General features: G+C 39.9%; 1 gene segment (V, D, J or C); it reads right to left on the bottom strand.

Moving 5' to 3' along the window:
* Positions 1–1,125: 1,125 nt before the first annotated feature.
* On the bottom strand, positions 1,126–10,077 carry LOC104044444 (T cell receptor beta constant 2-like). The segment is given in 5 exon segments: positions 1,126–1,500; positions 3,622–3,728; positions 4,755–4,772; positions 5,152–5,487; positions 10,011–10,077. Coding segments are annotated over 5 exon segments (492 nt in total).
* Positions 10,078–17,985: the final 7,908 nt, after the last annotated feature.

Raw genomic sequence — 17,985 nt, 5'->3', positions numbered from 1 at the left:
AGCAGTGAGGCCCTTCTATAACAGCAGTAGGGACTACAGTTCCTAATGAATGGGGGAGCTGTACTGGTGCATAGCTGCTTCCATACTTCCCAGCTTCCAACATGCATGATATTGCAGCCAATATCAAAAAAGACTAAAGACTTCTAGTTTTTTCCTTCCTCTGCCCCCAGTAAATTTATGACTGTAAAACCAGAGGATAACCCTTCTGCCCTCCACCCCCATTCTTCTTTTGTTCATTTAGTCTAAGATTGGATCCATCTTCCTAGAGTCTGAACTGCTGTGGCACAAAAACTACTGATAAGGTCAGGATGAAACACAGGAAGCCTATTTTTCCTAATGCTGACAAAATGTACCACTCTCCATCTAAATAACGCTGTGCAGTGAGTGTGGGTTGGCTGATGTCCTAAATACTCTAAGATGGCTAGAAGTGAATGGTAAGTTCTATTTTATCTGGGGTTACTGAATCCAATAACCCAATAGTTGTGAGGCTTCTGCAGCTCCCTTTCCCTAGGTCCACCCACTCAGCAAGGCTGAGCGTGTATTCCCAATAGACATACGAACTCATACACAATACAAATATATGTATACACACAGCCACCCACACAAATCAATATGACAGAAACACTCATGCAAACACAGATGGCGCTAACAGACCTGGATGTATGAGCCCCTGAGGCCTGCAGTCCCATACCACTTCCTGGTACAGACCCTTTCTTTCACAGCTAAAACTCTAATGCACTCCTTTGCACACACATGTGCACACACAGAGAGGCTGCATCCCAGTAACTGGCCCTGAACTCCCCAGTCCTCCATTTACTTCACACACTCACATGCTCACTGGGACCCACGCTTATACATTATGGATATTCCAGAAACTAGCCTTGGACATGCAGTCGGCTTGCTAGCTGGCCCTGGATGCTCACTCTCCCAGTCACTGGTACTGGAGTATGCAAGCCTCTGAAGCCTGAAGTCCCACTCCAGTTGTTGGTACACAGTGTAAGTACTGGATGAACCTCCTACTGTACTTATAACTGATAAGATGCTCCTAAAAGCATTGTCAATGAATGTTCTTTAATGTGAATTCCTCATAATACTACACATTACTGGAATTTGTGTTGTAGGACGTTATTGCTGCAAAAGAACAAATCAAAACACAACGATTCATACTTCTTGGATGGAAAAGAAGCTAAAACTTTATTCCTAATTCAAGGAGCTGGGTCGTCAGCTTGAGCATTAAGGAATTAACTTGAAGATATGATACGATATAGTACAATACAATTTGAAACAATATGATATGGAAGTACAGAGAAAACCCAGCAGTGATTATAACAAAGTGGAAGGAACAGGAGAGGGACAGAGAGCCACCAAGAAATAATATTCAGAAGTTCTTGGACAGAAGTGTAGATCCTCTGCTATGAAAAGTTAGAAACCATGATTTGCTGTGCTCCTGCTGATGTGAAGAGGGCTGTTCATTTATTCTCTATACAACTTGCCACCAGCCTAATTGGAAAAAAAAACCAGAATAATCAAATTAAAAAAAAAAAACAGGCAAAAGGCACAAATACAAATACAAATCTAGGAAATAATTGACCATGTTTATCAGTGTCCCAGGTGTTGTGTCTCCTGAGAGTGTTAACGGAAATTACCACGTATCTCCATGCTTTCTCCTCTTTTTGTACCAGGGAAGTATCTTAACCTGTACAAATTATTTACTTTCATATTGAACTAATGTCTTTACACACAGCTTTTTGTGTTAGATGACTAATCTGGTGGCCTTCTGTAATGGAAGGCCTGCATCAGTGACTGCATCAGTGGACAAGGGAAGAGCTACGGACATCATCTACCTGGATTTTTGTAAGGCCTTTGTTATGGTCCCCCACAATATTCTTACCACTAAATTAGAGAGATATGGTTTTGATGGATGGACTGTTAGAGGGATAAGGAATTGGCTGGATGACTGTGCCCAAATGGCTCAATGTCCAAGTGGAAACCAGTAACAAGTGGTTTCCCACAAGGGTCCATACTCAGACCAATACCATTTAATACCTTCATCAATGCATCATTGATAGTGGGATTGAGTGCATCCTCATCAATTTTGTGGATGACACCAACCTGAGTGGTAGAGTTGATATGCTTGATGGGACCTGGACAGATCTGAGGAGTGGGCCCATGTGAACATCATAAAGTTCAACAAGTGCTAGGTCCTACACCTGGATTGGGGCAATCACCAGGATCAGTACAGACTGGGAGATGAACAGCCTGAGAGCAGCCCTGTGGAGAAGGATTTGGATATACTGGTGGATGAAAAATTGTGTGTCAGCTGGCCATGTGTACTTCCAGCCCAGACAGCCAATTGTATCCTGGGTTGCATAAAAAGAAGAGTGGCCAGCAGGTCCAGGGAGGTGATTCTGCCCCTCTGCTCTGGTGAGACTTCACCTGGAGTACTGCTTCCAGCTCTGGGGCACCCAGTACAAGAATGACATGAACATGATCGATTGGGTCCAGAAGAGGGCCACAAAAATGCTCAGAGGGATGGAACACCTCTCCTATGAAGAAAGGCTGAGAGAATTGGTGTTGTTCAGCCTGGAGAAGAGAAGTCTCTGGGGCAACTGTCTTGCAGCCTTTCAGTATATAAGGGGGCTTATAAGAAAGATAGAGACTTTTTACCAAGGCCTCTAGTGACAGGACTAGGGACAATGGTTTTAAATTGGAAGAGGGTAGGTTTAGACTGGCTATAAGGAAGAAATTTTTTGCAATAAGGGTCATGAGACACTGGAACAAGTAGCCCAGAGAAGTTGTGGATGCCTGCCCTATCACTGGAAGTATTCAACTGGAAGGTTGGACAGGCCTTTGGGCAAGCTGATGCAGTGAGAGATTTCCCTGTTCATGGCAGGGGTGTTGGACCAGATGATTTTAAAGGTCCCTTCTGACCCAAACCATTCTGTGATTCCATTATTTTGATCCACTAAAGTACAAACCTACTCCCTCTAGTATCCTTGAAAAAAGGACAGAACAACATAATTGAGATTGTGTTCATACTCACTGTCAACTCTACCAGGTCACTTTTCAAATACATCTCCCTGTCCTGCTGAGGCTTCCACTACTCTTACTGGGTATATCTTTCAGCCATATGAGAAATTTACTGATAAAAAGTATTTCCTGGTAGTTAGTTAAATGTCTCCCATTTGTTCAGATTTATCCCATTGTTCTTTATAATCTTTGTAAATCTTTGTTCAGAGTTATTCCACTTATCTCCTCAAAAACCCTGCTTATTACTTTCACTTCAGTCCTGAGTCCTTTTTCAATGCTTACATGAAAGTACGACATATCTGATACTTCCCTTCTTTACTCTCTGGAGAAGTTGTCCTTAATTCTTATATTTTCCCATATGTTTAAAGAGTATTTTGACAAGGAATTGCTCTGCTAGATAGCATTGATTTTATCTGAGTTCTGGAAAAACAATAATAGAAAACTCATCACTTGTGATTTTTCAAACTAGCCTGCACAAAGCATGGCAGAACACATGGCGAACAACCCCACAGCTGAGAATAGATTTAGCCTGTATCCACTCATCCTTGTAATAGTGAGTAAGCTCAATCTTCAAGTGGCATACTAGCCTACCTTGGCTGTCCACACCAGAGTGCTCACCAAAACTGCATAAAGCAAGGCTTTGCCAAAGAGGATGAGGTAAGTAAGCTTCAGAGAATTTCCATACCGCAAGTAGGACTCTGCAAATCAAACATCATTTTTGTATTGAATTATCATCATCATGAGCAACTAGATCTAACGTAGCTTGACTCAAATAAGAACACTTGAAATCTTTAGCTAAGTGACACAAAGGAACTAGAGCCAAATGAATGGCTCTGTTGACACAACATCACAGGGGATGGGAAAGAACACTGATTCATAGTGTTTACACTCTGAATACACTGTTCACAAAATACACAAAATAACAAAAAGAGAAAGTGAGTCTAGGGAAGGCAGAGGCTGGCTTTATTCTAAGAAACTATGTCCTATTTGGGAATGTTTAACCATTCTGTTGCCACACCTACTGAAAATCCAAGTTGTTCATGTGAATCCTCTCATAGGAACTCAAGTTAAGCTGAATCACAAGATATGATTTTTTTCACTTGTTGTTGTCGGTGATCTTGTGAGTGCTGCTGATATAGCAAGGAACTTCTACATAGCCCAGAATAACATGGTAGCTAGAACTTTTATTCTTATAGATTTTTCACTCCTAAGAAATTACAGTACTATTAAGACACCAGTCTGATTTTGGTTCAGCCTAAAGATTCCTGAAGCATTAAAGACGTTGGTGGAAAAAAAGAGTGTAAATATGTATACATAAAGGAATGAAACATAATTTTTAATATGAGTATCCTCCAGTTTTGAGGGCAATGTGACTTGTAATGAGAAGTAATCTGAATTTTTTACTAAGAAATATTCAGAATTCTGGATTTTGAATCTTGGTGTCATAATGACTTGGCTAAGTATCATTTTTCTCTTTCATGGCTGAGCAAGCAGCTTCCCAGCAGAAGGCAGTGTTAAAAACTGGAGGATATGATAAAAAGAGCCAATTACACTCTATAGGAAGGTTCCACCATTTTTTTTAAAAATCTAAATACAAACCACTTAGATGAGGAAATACAAGTTATTTATTCTTGCAGTAGAAATCTCACACACCTTGTACTTAGTACCAGTAAAACTGGAATTAAAATACATACAGATATTCGCCTGTGAGAAGACACACATACCTTCTGTGAATGCACAACCTGAAAGACAAAAATGAACTGAATGTCATGTTTCTCTTCAATGCAAACAGAATGTAAATTTTAGATGTTTCAGTTTACAGTATACTGCCTGATTCATTTTACTAAACTACAAATTTTACTACATTACAAAGATTTCTCAGTGAAGGTCTGAAGAAACCTTTGAAAAACTATAGATGTATAATGATAATGCAGATACAGAGGCCCAGGAATATGAAGACACATATGCAAATACCTATATATATTTACATATATATTTGTGCCATAACAACACCCTGTATGTATAGAAGTTGTATATAGATGTGTTTCGGATCATAATCCACACCCTTTTGATTTGTGATTTCTAGTTTGTACAGCATGGTGATACACATTTTATACGCACCAGCATCACCATAGATGAATTTGTGTATCGGTTCCTTTGTTTCATTATTTAAAAAATTGGCAACACACTCAAAACGATTCAAAGGGTTGAACCATTCCTGGGCTGAGATCCTCAGTCGGCTGGTCAAGGAGTAGGTACTCCCATTCTGCGTGGAAAACTCATCAGTCCCCACACCTTCTGTTCTGTTAGCACCATTCACCTTCCAGACCAGATTCAGGTGGTCAGGGTAGAAACCAGAGGCCAGGCATACCAGCGTGGCCTTGCTTTTCTGTTGGATCTCTTGCTTTGATGGGGAAAAGATGGCCACAGCTGGAGGTATGATTTCATTGTTTTTCCCTGAAACAGAAAGTAATGTGGCCCTGAGCCTTCATTACTGTCTCCAAGCAGAAACCCCTTAAAATTGTACTGTATTTATGCTGTGTGACTCCTGATATATCTGGCCTTTTAACAGCTGTCTATTAGACAATTAGATAAGCAGACACCAGGAAACTGAAAGCACTTGTCTTCACTCATTACACAGAAACATAAAAGGTCTGGCTATAGAAATTCATGAGTGCTTGAATTTCTAGTATTGTCTCATGTCAGAACAATAGGAAAGCTGAAAGAAGCTGAGCAAACAGGTGGGTGGAAAAGGTCTGTATTTGTAATATTGTACTAACAGATAAAAGTCTGTGTTATAAGGCACAAGAATCTTCAACTGACTCTCTTACATTCCTGGAGGTGTAGTAAGACATGATGGTTACTGCAGTGTTCAAAATTATACTACCATGTAATACCCTACTTGGATGCTCCTGCCCACCCCCATCTAAGGAAGGAGCTCATTTTTTTCACTGCCTCAAGTGAAGAACACTTTAGGTAAGTAATCTGAATCTGCCTGGGACAAGCTTTGCTTTAGGTCTTAACTTCCCATCCATTTTAAGACTATAAAATATCTCTTTATATTATTTATTATTTAGGTTATCCCAGGTATGAGAAGCCCTCATCCTAGACTACACATCTTCCCAAAATGATGCAAGATTCTATACACTCAGAAACCAAAAGATGTCCCCTGTGCTAAAGTGTTTAATACCTACATATAAGACTAAAGACAACAGACTTCTACACTCAAAACAGTGTACAAGGCAACAATGAGACGTTATTCAGAAGGTAGCCAGTGACCCCAAAAGCCACCTTTTTTTTTTTCCCCACATACATATAGTTTATTAGAGTGCCTTTTTTACTCATCTAGTATCACAAACCCACCAGGTCTGCAGAATGCACATAGAAACAGAAAGGCAGAGAACTATGGAGCCAAAGAGAAAACTTTTACTTTTTTTCAGTGTGAAGCACTATAAATGGTAGATGTTCTTCCTGATCACTCCCTCCTTTCTAGAGTGGAGAGAATTAGAATTAGCAGAAACATATCTTGTATAGATCTTGATCCCTAATCCCTAGTGTTTGCTTTCAACTGTTAGTGTTAATCAGGATTGTCAGTTCTTACTCTACAAAAATCCCTGGGGTGCTTCTGTGAAAACGTGATCTTGTACAGACTTTAGAGGTAACTAAATAGTAATGGAGATAACTCCATAGAAGGTTTTGCACTGCTCTGCTTTCCTTTCAGTGGACACGAGGAGAGGATGATCACTTTTGCTACTACATGGTTTTATGATTTTTTTGCCCTATCCTAAAAGTATCTCTGACCTAAGTTCATTGGTTCATAGCCTAAACGGCTAATGAGTGAAGGCATGGAAACAGACAGGGAGGACACAAAAGAAAAATAAGAGGCACTTAACAGACTAAAACAAAAAAAAAGACAAAGAAGAAGGCAGGTGAAAAAGGCAGGCAGAAAGAATAATAAACCTACTGGAATGCCAAAGCTAGAGAATGAGCATGCTTGAAAATGAATAAGGAGACTGGTACAAGCAAGAGCAGAGACAAACAGAAAAAAGTGTTATCAACAGCCCATTCAGTTCTGATCTTCCACAGTGTTCATGGCAGACACTGGCACAATGCTTAATCACATCCATGCATAAACTCAAGCATTCTTGTCATCCATTCTAAAAGTATCACAGTTCTTCCATTCCCACCATGGCAAGGTCAGTTTCATGATTTCTTGTTATCTTTCAGTCCTACTCTCATTTTAAAATGATCTGTGTATATGTTACATATCATTAATGCAAGTGAAATTTTCAAGTGTCCTCCACATTGAGCACTTGGGTTAATCACAGCTACTTACCTATAACTCTGAGCACAGTGCCAACTCCAAAGATAAGTAGCAAATTTAAAAACCACAGCTGTACACAATCAGACTATAACTATCAGTGGTGTTATGCTCCTCTTGCCCACCACTTAGTTCCTTAAAATGGGACTATTTAAAGGAGCAGGCACCAATGTGCCATTTCTACAGTTTGCTATCAGATGTGGCAGCAGCAGATGGAAAAAGTTATTTTTCCCTGTGATTCCAAAATGCCTTGATATAGGTGATGTTAAATCCTTTCCTAGCAGGGGAGAAGGCAAACAAAGCAAATAGTGAAAAAGAGAAAGAATAGAGGAGAAGTGCACTGAGAGAAAATACAGACCTTTTTGAGAATTAGAAGTCATGAAAAGGACTGTTAGAGGAAGCCAGTGTCCTAAAGGAACTTTAGGCAGCCTGCCCACCATCTATGGAGGAGGGGAGCAAAGTACCAGCAAGACTACTTTCCCTGCCTGATTCAGCAGACAAAAGAATCCAGACTCTACATCTGAAATGTTGCTTTTGACTGTTGCATAGATGAATTGCAAAAGCTTGCAGACCAAAGAAAGATCTTTCATTCCCAACCTCTATGTTTTCATGGAAAATAGGAGGAAACAGAATAATTTCTTCCTTTCTTTCTTCATGAAGTTCCCAGGAAGGGGAGACTGAGCCAATGGACACAAGCATCTAAAAATTTGTACCTGCAAATCCTACACTTCCATATTAGCACATCTCATTTTAATAAGCAGCCAATAAAGCATTAATCCTGTCCTCATGGCTTTATGAACATTATTAAGAATTAAGATCATTGTTCTGCTGCTAATTAAGAATGCTCTTGTCCCCTAAACCAGTATCACATAGAGCATGGAGATCTGACTTCTGTCTTACCTAGGACTGTGAGTTTTGTCCCACTACCAAAGTCACTCTTCCATTATTCACATAGTTTTGCAGCTGCAGGAAAATCTCTCCTCTGCTCAGTCCCCTGAGCCAAACCTATGGTCTAACCCTCCCCTCAAGTGGTACCAGCAAAAGAAGAAACACAAAGTACATTAATTTATGGTCCCCTAAAAAAAAGAAAGGTCTGTAAGGAAACACTGCCACACCTGTGTGTCTGACCAGGTGAGATCAGAAATATCTCTTTCAGGCTTAGGTGAATCAGTTGTTGCAACTTTCACAGTTTCTTTAGAGGACATTTTTCTGTTTATCTAGGTGTACTATTAGAAACTATTTCCCATATGTAGAGAGAGTAATTTTCTTTCCTTATTTTCAACTAAACAGCCTCATTTCCTTTCCTTAATTTCCTTATTTCCTTTCAACATCATGAAAATTCTTCTCTTCTAAAGTAAATGTCTGTCTTTTTTTTTTTAATTTACAAAATAACTTGTAATATATAACACAGGACCCTGGTCCATTATCCCCATCACAGCAATCCCTAAACATCTTTCCCTTTCTCCTTCCCTAAAAGGAAGTCTCTGCTTTTATTCTCTCTGTTCTCTTAGCTATTATTATTCAAGTTAGCTGCATAGTTGACTATGTCAATGAGGGATCAGCATACTGTTTTTCATCAGCTCAGACACCTCACATTCACAGTGGATTTCAAAAAACGTGCTGGTCACTGACTTTTTCCTATGGAGATTGAATTTTGTCACTTGTAATCATTTTACTCTGCAGTGAACGGTGCAGTACCAAAGCCTGAGGCATCAATTCTCTGACTCTAGGAGCAATACAACAGCAAGAAGAGACATCATTGTTTATCAGAGTCTTAGAAGCAACCTTGTTTTCCCCTGGATTTGGAGAAAGTCCAAATCCAGACGTGTGGCCCAGACAGAAGCATTCCCTGAGAGATACTGTTATTTGAAATGAACAACATATTCTGTTTCTGTGGCCTTTTACTTACTCTGAAGAGTAAGAGCATTGTCCTAAGATATCTTTTTATCACCATCCTGATAAGCCTGTTTTGTGGAGAGAACTATGCTGTGCTATGGAGAGTTGTTTTCTGTAACAACTTGTTACACCGGCAGAAAGCTGTTAGTATTGCTTATGATGAAGTTGAGTATTTATTTGTGGCTTCTATTTTGTCAGCTAAAAATGCTAGTACACTCATTTGTCTTTCCCAGATATCTGAAATAAGACATGCTTTAGTTTACCCTGAGAAGATCCAAAGTAGTTGAAGTTAGTAGAGTCTTGATTTTGTTTTCTAGACCTGTCCAAAGTGTAGCTGTAACTCAGTTCTTTCCAGACAGATAGCCTTTCATTGACTTGTTCTAATTCACCTGTAGCCCCAGGAGAACTCTCATTATGGAGAATAGTTATATTTTTGAGGAATAATGATTTTTGCAGATGTTGATTTATTAAGATAATATATTTATGATATGCACATATTCTTTAACCCATTCCTCATCCTAATTGTTTTTATGGACAGCTTTTTATTCATTAAAAATGCATTAATTCAGTTCTCCAAAGTGAATCATGTGTCCTTACCTGGAGTACTAAACTTAGTCTATTCTCCAAAGTAGACTGGGTTACTAGCACATCAGGAAAACACCAGTTTAAAAACTAAAGGGAGGAGAAGGTTGAAGGGAAGTTGTCTATAAAGAGAAGACCTGGGATTTATACTGATTTAAAAGAGAAAACAGAAATTTCTTACCCATTACTGTAAGTTTTGTGCCATCGCCGAAAACCAGGTTATTGGTGGTCACAGTGACAAAGTGTTGTATCATAAGCTAAGAAAAGGGATGCACTTCAGTTGACTTTAGCAAGCAGAAGCTTAAGCCATGTTTACTGTATCTGGAATTCCAACGATCCTTCAATCTCTGTCTGAAGGGATTTGGCAGAAAACCAGTTTGAAATCCTATTTTGTATCTGTAGCTTTTACAAAAGCATTTCCCAGAGTTCTTCGATACTTATTTTTGTCTACATTTCACCTCAAGATGGTTTACAACCTTACTCTAATCTCCTTTTTATAGCAGATGTAGAAACCATGCAGATGTACCCAAAAAGTAATTGTCTAGAAATAGAATACCTCTACAACTACAGCTTCCTTGCTGTCAGTCTTGTACTTTAAGCACTGTGAAGCCTTCCTTTCTGTAACTTGTGGAGTTAATAGTCAAATAATACTTGATCTGTGGTTGTGATAATCGCCTGCCTTTTCATGTAGGTGTTCGCCTTTGTGGCACTGAACTAAAACAATTCCATTCATTTTCACTTCAATGGCAGGCCAGTCATCTTGAATAGTCTTTCAGGATCCCATTCAAATTTCTGGTAGGTTAAAAGTAATCCATGCAAGGAGAGTCCAGAAGAATCAGTTGGCTGGTCTCAGGCAAACCCTTGATATCCATTAGGAAGAACTGCAGTGAGGCAGCATGGAGATGATTAGAGAAAAGTTTTGTCCTGAGAGGCATGAGTCAGTCAGTGGACACTGGAGATTTATTTAAGAGAGAAAACCCCAATACATTTTATATAGTGCTTCTGAGATACCTGCTACATATCAGAATTTTTTGTTTAACACTTTTATCACATCAAGAAAGAACCATTTTGTGGTCTATTGCAAACACTATCGCATCAGAAAAGAAAACCGTAATTCTCTGCTTCATATACTCTGATAGGTTTTAGGTGCATCTGCAGTCAATCTGGTTTGCTGAAAATTATTTCAATGTCTCAGAATCTCTTAGTTTGTTTTCCAGAGAGGGCAGGCTCAGTTCTCAGATGGTGAAAGTAAGTCCCAGCATACTAGGTCTGTCAAGAAAAACCAAGACAGAACCTGCCTGCTGTGCTACAGACTTCTCTGCAGCTCTCTTTCTTACACTCTCCCACAAGGCACATATGGGTTTTTGTAAAGGCTTTGTGGGGAATGTATCATTGTGGATCCCCTGTCCCCACAATGATACAACCTCATACAAAAACAATCCCACCCATGGCTCCACCCTCCAATTTTTGTCACCCAGTCACCATGAAAGATTGCCATGGGAACCACAGGCCACAATCCTTCCTCTGCCACTATTGCTTCCAATTACCTCTTAGTGTATCTATTATCCCTGACTTTGTAATCCCAACATTTTTTCCTATAGACAAAAAGTAATACTTTTTTTCTTCTATTAGCTGGTTTTAAGTGCAGTTATTTTTCACTTGGTAACTTCATGACAGTGTTAATACTGCTGTCCTTCCCACTCTTTTTTTCTTCTGCCCCAGGATGATAAACACCTCAAGCCCACAGTAACTGGTTTGCATTGAGAGCAATTTGCTTACTACAGACTGGTGTTACTGTTTGTAGCCTGGCTTGACTGTGAATATCCTCTTTGGTCTATGCTGAATTTGTCACAGTTACTCTGAAAGGGAGGGAAGTAGGATGCTGAGTTCTTAAGTTTGTATCCCTCAAACCTCCCTGTTACAGGAAGGAGAAGTACAAGCTTCTCCCAGGTGTCTGTGACCTTGACTAGGAAAAGGCTTCATCTAGGAGTAAGAGCGTGCCTTCATTTTGGAGACTGTCTGAAGCAGGTGGGTACTGGCAGTGACAGGATACTTTTATCTCTCTCCCTTACACATAGCTAAATGGAGACATGAACCTGTATTTTTTTCCCCCATCAGTTTGTCCAGGTTTGATTTAACTCCCAGGAGGGAAAGATCTGTGCCAGTGAGACTGTGTGTACAAGCACACACTGAGACAATACAGAGAAAGGCAGGCACATGGACAAACCAGTTTAGATTTGGGACATAGGCAGCCAATCCTGACCTAGTCTTCTTACATAAAGGTCATCACATAATCAGACACTTGACCAAGTACCTGCAATAAACATGTTATTCATACTGCTCTTTAATGGTTTCACTTCAGTCTGTCTTGATATAAAAAGTAAACTGTAAGTACAGTGCACAATCCTTTGAAACAAGGTAATTCTACTAGGAAAAACACAAATTCTTTTCTCTTGTTTTCAGATATCACAGAAGAACCCATAATTTCTAATATAGCCTATTCAACTGGGAACAGCTCTTAGTGTCCCAGGGAAGGGAGTGAGAAACAAACTAAGCTGAAATATTTAGGACCAAGACATATGAGTATAGAAGGCAAGATGGACAGGTCATTTCAGGTATTATCATTTCCACAACAGCAAAATGGTGTGTTTAAGTCACTAATTATGGGAATGACCACAGACATTTGTATTTGTTTAGATCAAATTATTTTTTAAAATATATTTAGGATTTTATTTGTCTGGCTCTGCCTAACCAGTACAAATAGTGGGATATTATTTGTCTGCCTTGGTCTTAGTGCCTCTGAGCTCAGCACTGTTTATTCAGGGTCTAAAACCATTCTACTAAAATTCATTTAAGATCATTCTGTCTCCTCCTCCAGTCTACAGCTCCATTAGTGTCCTTACTGTCACTAACAGACTCTCTCCCATATGGTGTCTTTCATTTAAAAACAAGCAAAGCACCCTGCATTAATTTAGAAGGATTGTTTCTATGTGTCCTAACATGTCTTCAGGGCATGCTCATAAGGCAATTTCCAAGACATGCCAGCAGAGACCAGTTTTGTCCCACTTTAATGTTACTCTGTAACCTGTCAAAAGGAAAGTCCTTGTAGGCCATGACTTCAAATGAGTGAGAGGGAGAAAAGAGAGGAAAGGCAGTTCCTTGATTTTTACTTCCATGTCTCTCATAGAAGGCTTCATGGGCCAGGCTGTGTAAAACTTCCAGACAACATGGAAAGGCGAGACTATGCAATCAAGAGACATTTAGGGCCATATTTTCTAACAATGGTATCATTTTAGTGGGGGAATTTCACAGGAAAGTAATGATCATATCACTTACTTCAATCCTGGATTCTCCTTTAGATTTACAGAAGCAGCAGCCATAAAGAAGCAGGCAGAACTACAGAGATGCCCTGAGCTTTACAGATTTGTTTTAGGGACACTAGGAAGATATTTTCATAAACATTCAGTACTTTTGAGCACAAACTCCTAAAATTAAGCAACAGCCCCTTTTTGGGGCATATCTGTATACTGAAAAGATATGATAATAGAAGGATAAGATGTGTAATATCACATCCTGTGGTGGGTTGATCTTGGCTGGCTGCCAGGTGCCCACCAAGCCCCACTATCACTGCCCCTTCTCAGTAGGACAGGGTGGGAAAGAAAAAAAAATGAAAAGCAACTTGTAGATAGAGATAAAGGCAGTTTAATAAAGAAGAAGCAAAGGCTGTGTGCAGAAGCAAAGGAAAACAAAAGGATTTATTCTCTATTTCCCATCAACAGCCGATGTTCAGCCACTTCCTTGGAAATGGGGCCTCAGTACACATAGTGGTTACTCCGGAAGACAAATGCCTTAATAAAAAACATCCCCTCTCCTCCTGCTTTCTCTTAGCTTTTTATTGCTGAGCATGACATTGTATGGTATGGGATATCCCTTTGATCAGATTGAGTAAGCTGTTCTGGCTATGTGCCCTCTCAACTTCTTGCCCACACCCAGCCTACTGGCCTTTGGAGCAGGGGCAGTTTAGAGAAACAGCCTTGATGCTGGTGTGTTCTCAACACCTTTCTAGCTACAAATACAAAGCACAGCACTATGAGGGCTGCTACTGGGAAAGTGAACTCCATCACAGCCAGACCCAACACACATCCCTGTGCAGATGGCAGTGATATACCATCCTATGTATGTATATTTCCTTTGTTTCCTTGCCTTGTTTTCCTTCTCTTCCAGCCTGTGTCTACTGAAGCTTCTTGTCAGAGGCCATTGATTTGTGCTCAAGTTGTACCACTAAAGAACAATATTTCTTCCCAAATGTTCATCTTCTGCTCCCAATCCAGTACCTATAGTAGATGATTAATACAAGGTTATCTATCTTGTTATTTCTGTTCTGACTCGGTTCTTATCTCACAGGAAGCATGAGAAACAGCAGTTGTGGTGGGAAGCATCTTCTGTTTAACATATTCATTAATGATCTGGATGATGGGGCAGAATATATCCTCACCAACTTTGCAGACACCACCAAACTGGACAGAGTGGCTGATACACCACAGGGTCATGCTGCCATCCAGAGGGACCTCAACAGGCTGGAAAAATGGGCCAACTCATTAAGTTCAACAAGGGGAAGTGCGAAGTGCCACACCTGGAGAGGAATAATCCCATGAACCGATATATCTGGGGGTGACACAGCTGGAAAGAAGCTTGGCAGAAAAGGACCTGTTGGACACCAAGCTGAACATCAGCCAGCAATGTGCCCTTGCTGCAAAGAAGGTGAATGGTATCCTGGACTGCATTAGGAGGAGTGTTGCCAGCAGGTTGAGGGAGGTGATCATTCCACTTTATTCAGCACTGTTAAGGCCTCACCGGGAGTACTGTGTCCAGTTCTGGGCTCTTCGCTACAAGAGAGATGTGGACAACCTGGAGAGCATCCACCAAAGGGCCACAAAGATGATTAAGGGACTGGAGCATCTCTCATATGAGGAGAGGCTGAAAAAGCTGGGACTGTTTAGTCTAGAGAAGAAAAGGCTTGCAGGGATCTCCTCAATGTGCACAAATGCTTAAAAGGAATGCAAAGAGGACGGAGACAGGCTCTTTTCAGTGGTGCCCAGTGACAGCCCCAGAGGCAATGAGCACAAACTGAAACACAGGAGGTTTCCTCTAAACACAAGGAAACACTTACTGTGAGGGTGACTGAGCACTGGAATAGATGGCCTAGTGAGGTTGTTGAGTCTCCATGCTTAAACATATCCAAAAGCTGCCTAGACACAGTCCTGGGTCACTGGCTTTAGGTGGCCCTGCTTGAGCAGGGAGGTTGGACAAGAGGACCATCAGAGGCTCCTTCCAACCTCAACCATTCTGTGATTCTATGATTCTGCTAAACCCTCCCAGTAGTTGCAGGATGACTACATCACATGGTATAGCATCGTTATCTGCATAGAGATGTGACTTTACACACCCTCTCTCCTTCCATCATCTTATCTTTTGAGTAGCCAGTATAACCTCTAGACTGCAGGTAGGCTATTATTGACAAAATTCTACTGATTATTGATTAAGTTTACACAGATGTGCCTGAGATGTCACTGCTGAGCATCTAAAACAAGTACCTTTGACTGGTTTCTGTAGCTACAGCTCCCCTGCCACCTCCTACAAGAGGAGTTGAAGGAGAATAAATATGAGGACAGGGAGTGCGACAAGGAGGAGAGTATCTCTTTCATGAGAAACTACTTAGAATAGCTGCTTTTTGTGCAGTGCCACTTCAAGCTGGCAAAAGAAGTAAAAAATGGATTGCAGAACTTCAAGATGGCAATGACCACTTTTTCTACTACCACCTGGAAACTGCACAGCTGTGACCAGTCAATAGCCAGCTCATTAATTTGCTGAATGTTGAAGGCTACTGATAAGCTTGTTTCCACAGAGCCTTGAAATTGCATTTGCTGCTCTAAACTAAAGATGCTCAAGATTTGAGAAATAGAAAGGGATCCTCCTTCTGTTATGTTCCCAGAGCTGATAAAGCTGGTTTTCAGTGTTTATGTAAGAGGTCTGAGCTAGGACTGTAAGAATATGATTTTCAGGAACTGGTAATTTATTAAATGACAATAAAAAAAATCTAAAGAAAAAAATCACCCAAAAGTCACTCCCAAAGTTACCAACATGGTATTTATATTCCATAATGATTCCTGCATAAACAACTTTTCCTAAAACTTTCACAGGGCATTTGAATCACCAGTAATAATTCCAAACAGCAACAGAATGAATGTGTTTGGTACAAACATATGAGATGATTCCTTGCAGACCAGCAAGTTGCTGGCTGAGTGTTGTACTGTCATTCTGTCATTGTGCATGTCTGTGTATTGGATATGTCAGCCATGAACTTGGGAATATTGGCCTCAAAAATGATTTTTTGACTCGTTTACACCTGTTCATATAACTTGGGCCACCTTTCCAGAAAAGCTTATTCCAGTAAATGTAAACATATTGTTTCATTCTAGAGAGACATTCTCAATACTTGAAAGACGATACCTCAGAACTTAGAACTTATGTTAGGCAAAAGCAAAGAAGATAGACCAAGATAGCAGAGGCAAAAAAATAATGTTTAATCACATCTTAGTTTCTTCAGTTTTCCAGTCAGGGAAGCATATTCCCTGCAGTTTAATCTTCCTGGGAGCTCTAATTCACTTCCTAATTAGAAAAAGCAAGGCATCTCTGCCAGCCTTTTTTTCTGAAAGGAAAAACTGTGGTTAGACATTAGCATTATTAACAGCCTGTTTTTTCTAATTTGCCAAGTACATCCTGGTTAGCCTTGCCTTAACCTAGACCACTCTCTATTCTTTTCTGAATATATAAGATTCAAAAAAAAGTTGTGCTATAGTAGCTGATTCTTTTCTCGCTAGTACTTTGAAACATATATATTTAGTTTCAGTGATCTTCAGTAATCCTGATATTGCCTCTTCCAAACACTAAGCAATATTACTGAAATTTTCTCTTTTTCCTCCCATTTTGTTGATATGCCCCCTCCCTTATTTGCCTGAAGCTCTAGAGATAGTAATATCTTGTCTTGACCTTTATATATTTGCAGAAAAGGCATGTTTTGTCTGTGAGCCTGGCAATACTGTACTTTCTTTGGGCCTAAGGTAGAGTTTCTAGGGTCATACCAGGATTCAGAGCAGTGTGACTTTCATAAATTTTGGTAGAGAATGTTCCCGGTCTTACTTTTTAAATCCTGCTTTTTTAAGAAGTTCACAGAAATTACTTGAGAAACTATAGCTTCTTCCCAGACAGGAAATAATATGTATTCTGTACGATGTATAAAAATTTTGTATAATCGCCTGTGTCATGGACACTTAGCGCATGAGAAGTAAGTAGGGTTTTGACCATGGCTCCTGTTTAGTCCCTGCCAGTTCTTGCCAGCGCAGGTTTTCTCAGGAGAAATTATTCCTTACCTGTGCTTCAGCGAGGTTGAACCCTGTGCTGGATGTATTACAGTTTCAGTGACTTGTCAAGGGATTGTAGACAACACAGAACATTTTTTTTTGGTTACCTTCCATATCTTTTACATTTTTCTTAAATCTTTTTCCTGCTGCTTTCAGAGTCAATACAGAAGTTACCAAATGAGTTTCACCAACTTTAATATGCCTTTATATTCTTTTATGGTTTTGATACAGATTATCCTTTGATGCATATTTTCAGCATTTAGTCCCCCCAACCTATACTTCTTTTTCATCTTTCATGGAAGTCTTGTCTTGATTTTGCTTGTTCTCCATCTGAATTTATTGACATTTTGCCCCTTTACCTTACTGCTAAGATGGGACACCCTGAGACACTTCCATGGGAAACTGCTGTTTTGAATAATGTCCTAAAATGATGCCTACATGTCTTGTGCATGGAGTCACTACAGGATTTTCAGTTTGATTATTGACTGTTATGTCAGATCTGTTTTTCTTCCAGTGGTAATCAAACCTCAAATTCTGGAAGGAGAAACAATTTCAGAGACTTGATGGGAAATGAAACAGACTCTGCAGAATGAGGGAATTAATTCTAAGATTATGGTGTTAAAGAACTCTGAGACCGGGTAAAATAATTTCAGTGCAGCTAGGCTGTATATTCTTCTCTAGTCACATGCGTTAGAATTTATTACTCATTCCAGGATGAAGATTCAGAGTAACTTT

This window comes from Phalacrocorax carbo, chromosome 1 (genome assembly GCF_963921805.1).
Source record: "Phalacrocorax carbo chromosome 1, bPhaCar2.1, whole genome shotgun sequence".
Lineage (NCBI taxonomy): Eukaryota > Metazoa > Chordata > Aves > Suliformes > Phalacrocoracidae > Phalacrocorax > Phalacrocorax carbo.
The sequence above is the reverse complement of the archived record's forward strand: the minus strand, read 5'-3'. Positions and strand labels throughout refer to the sequence as shown.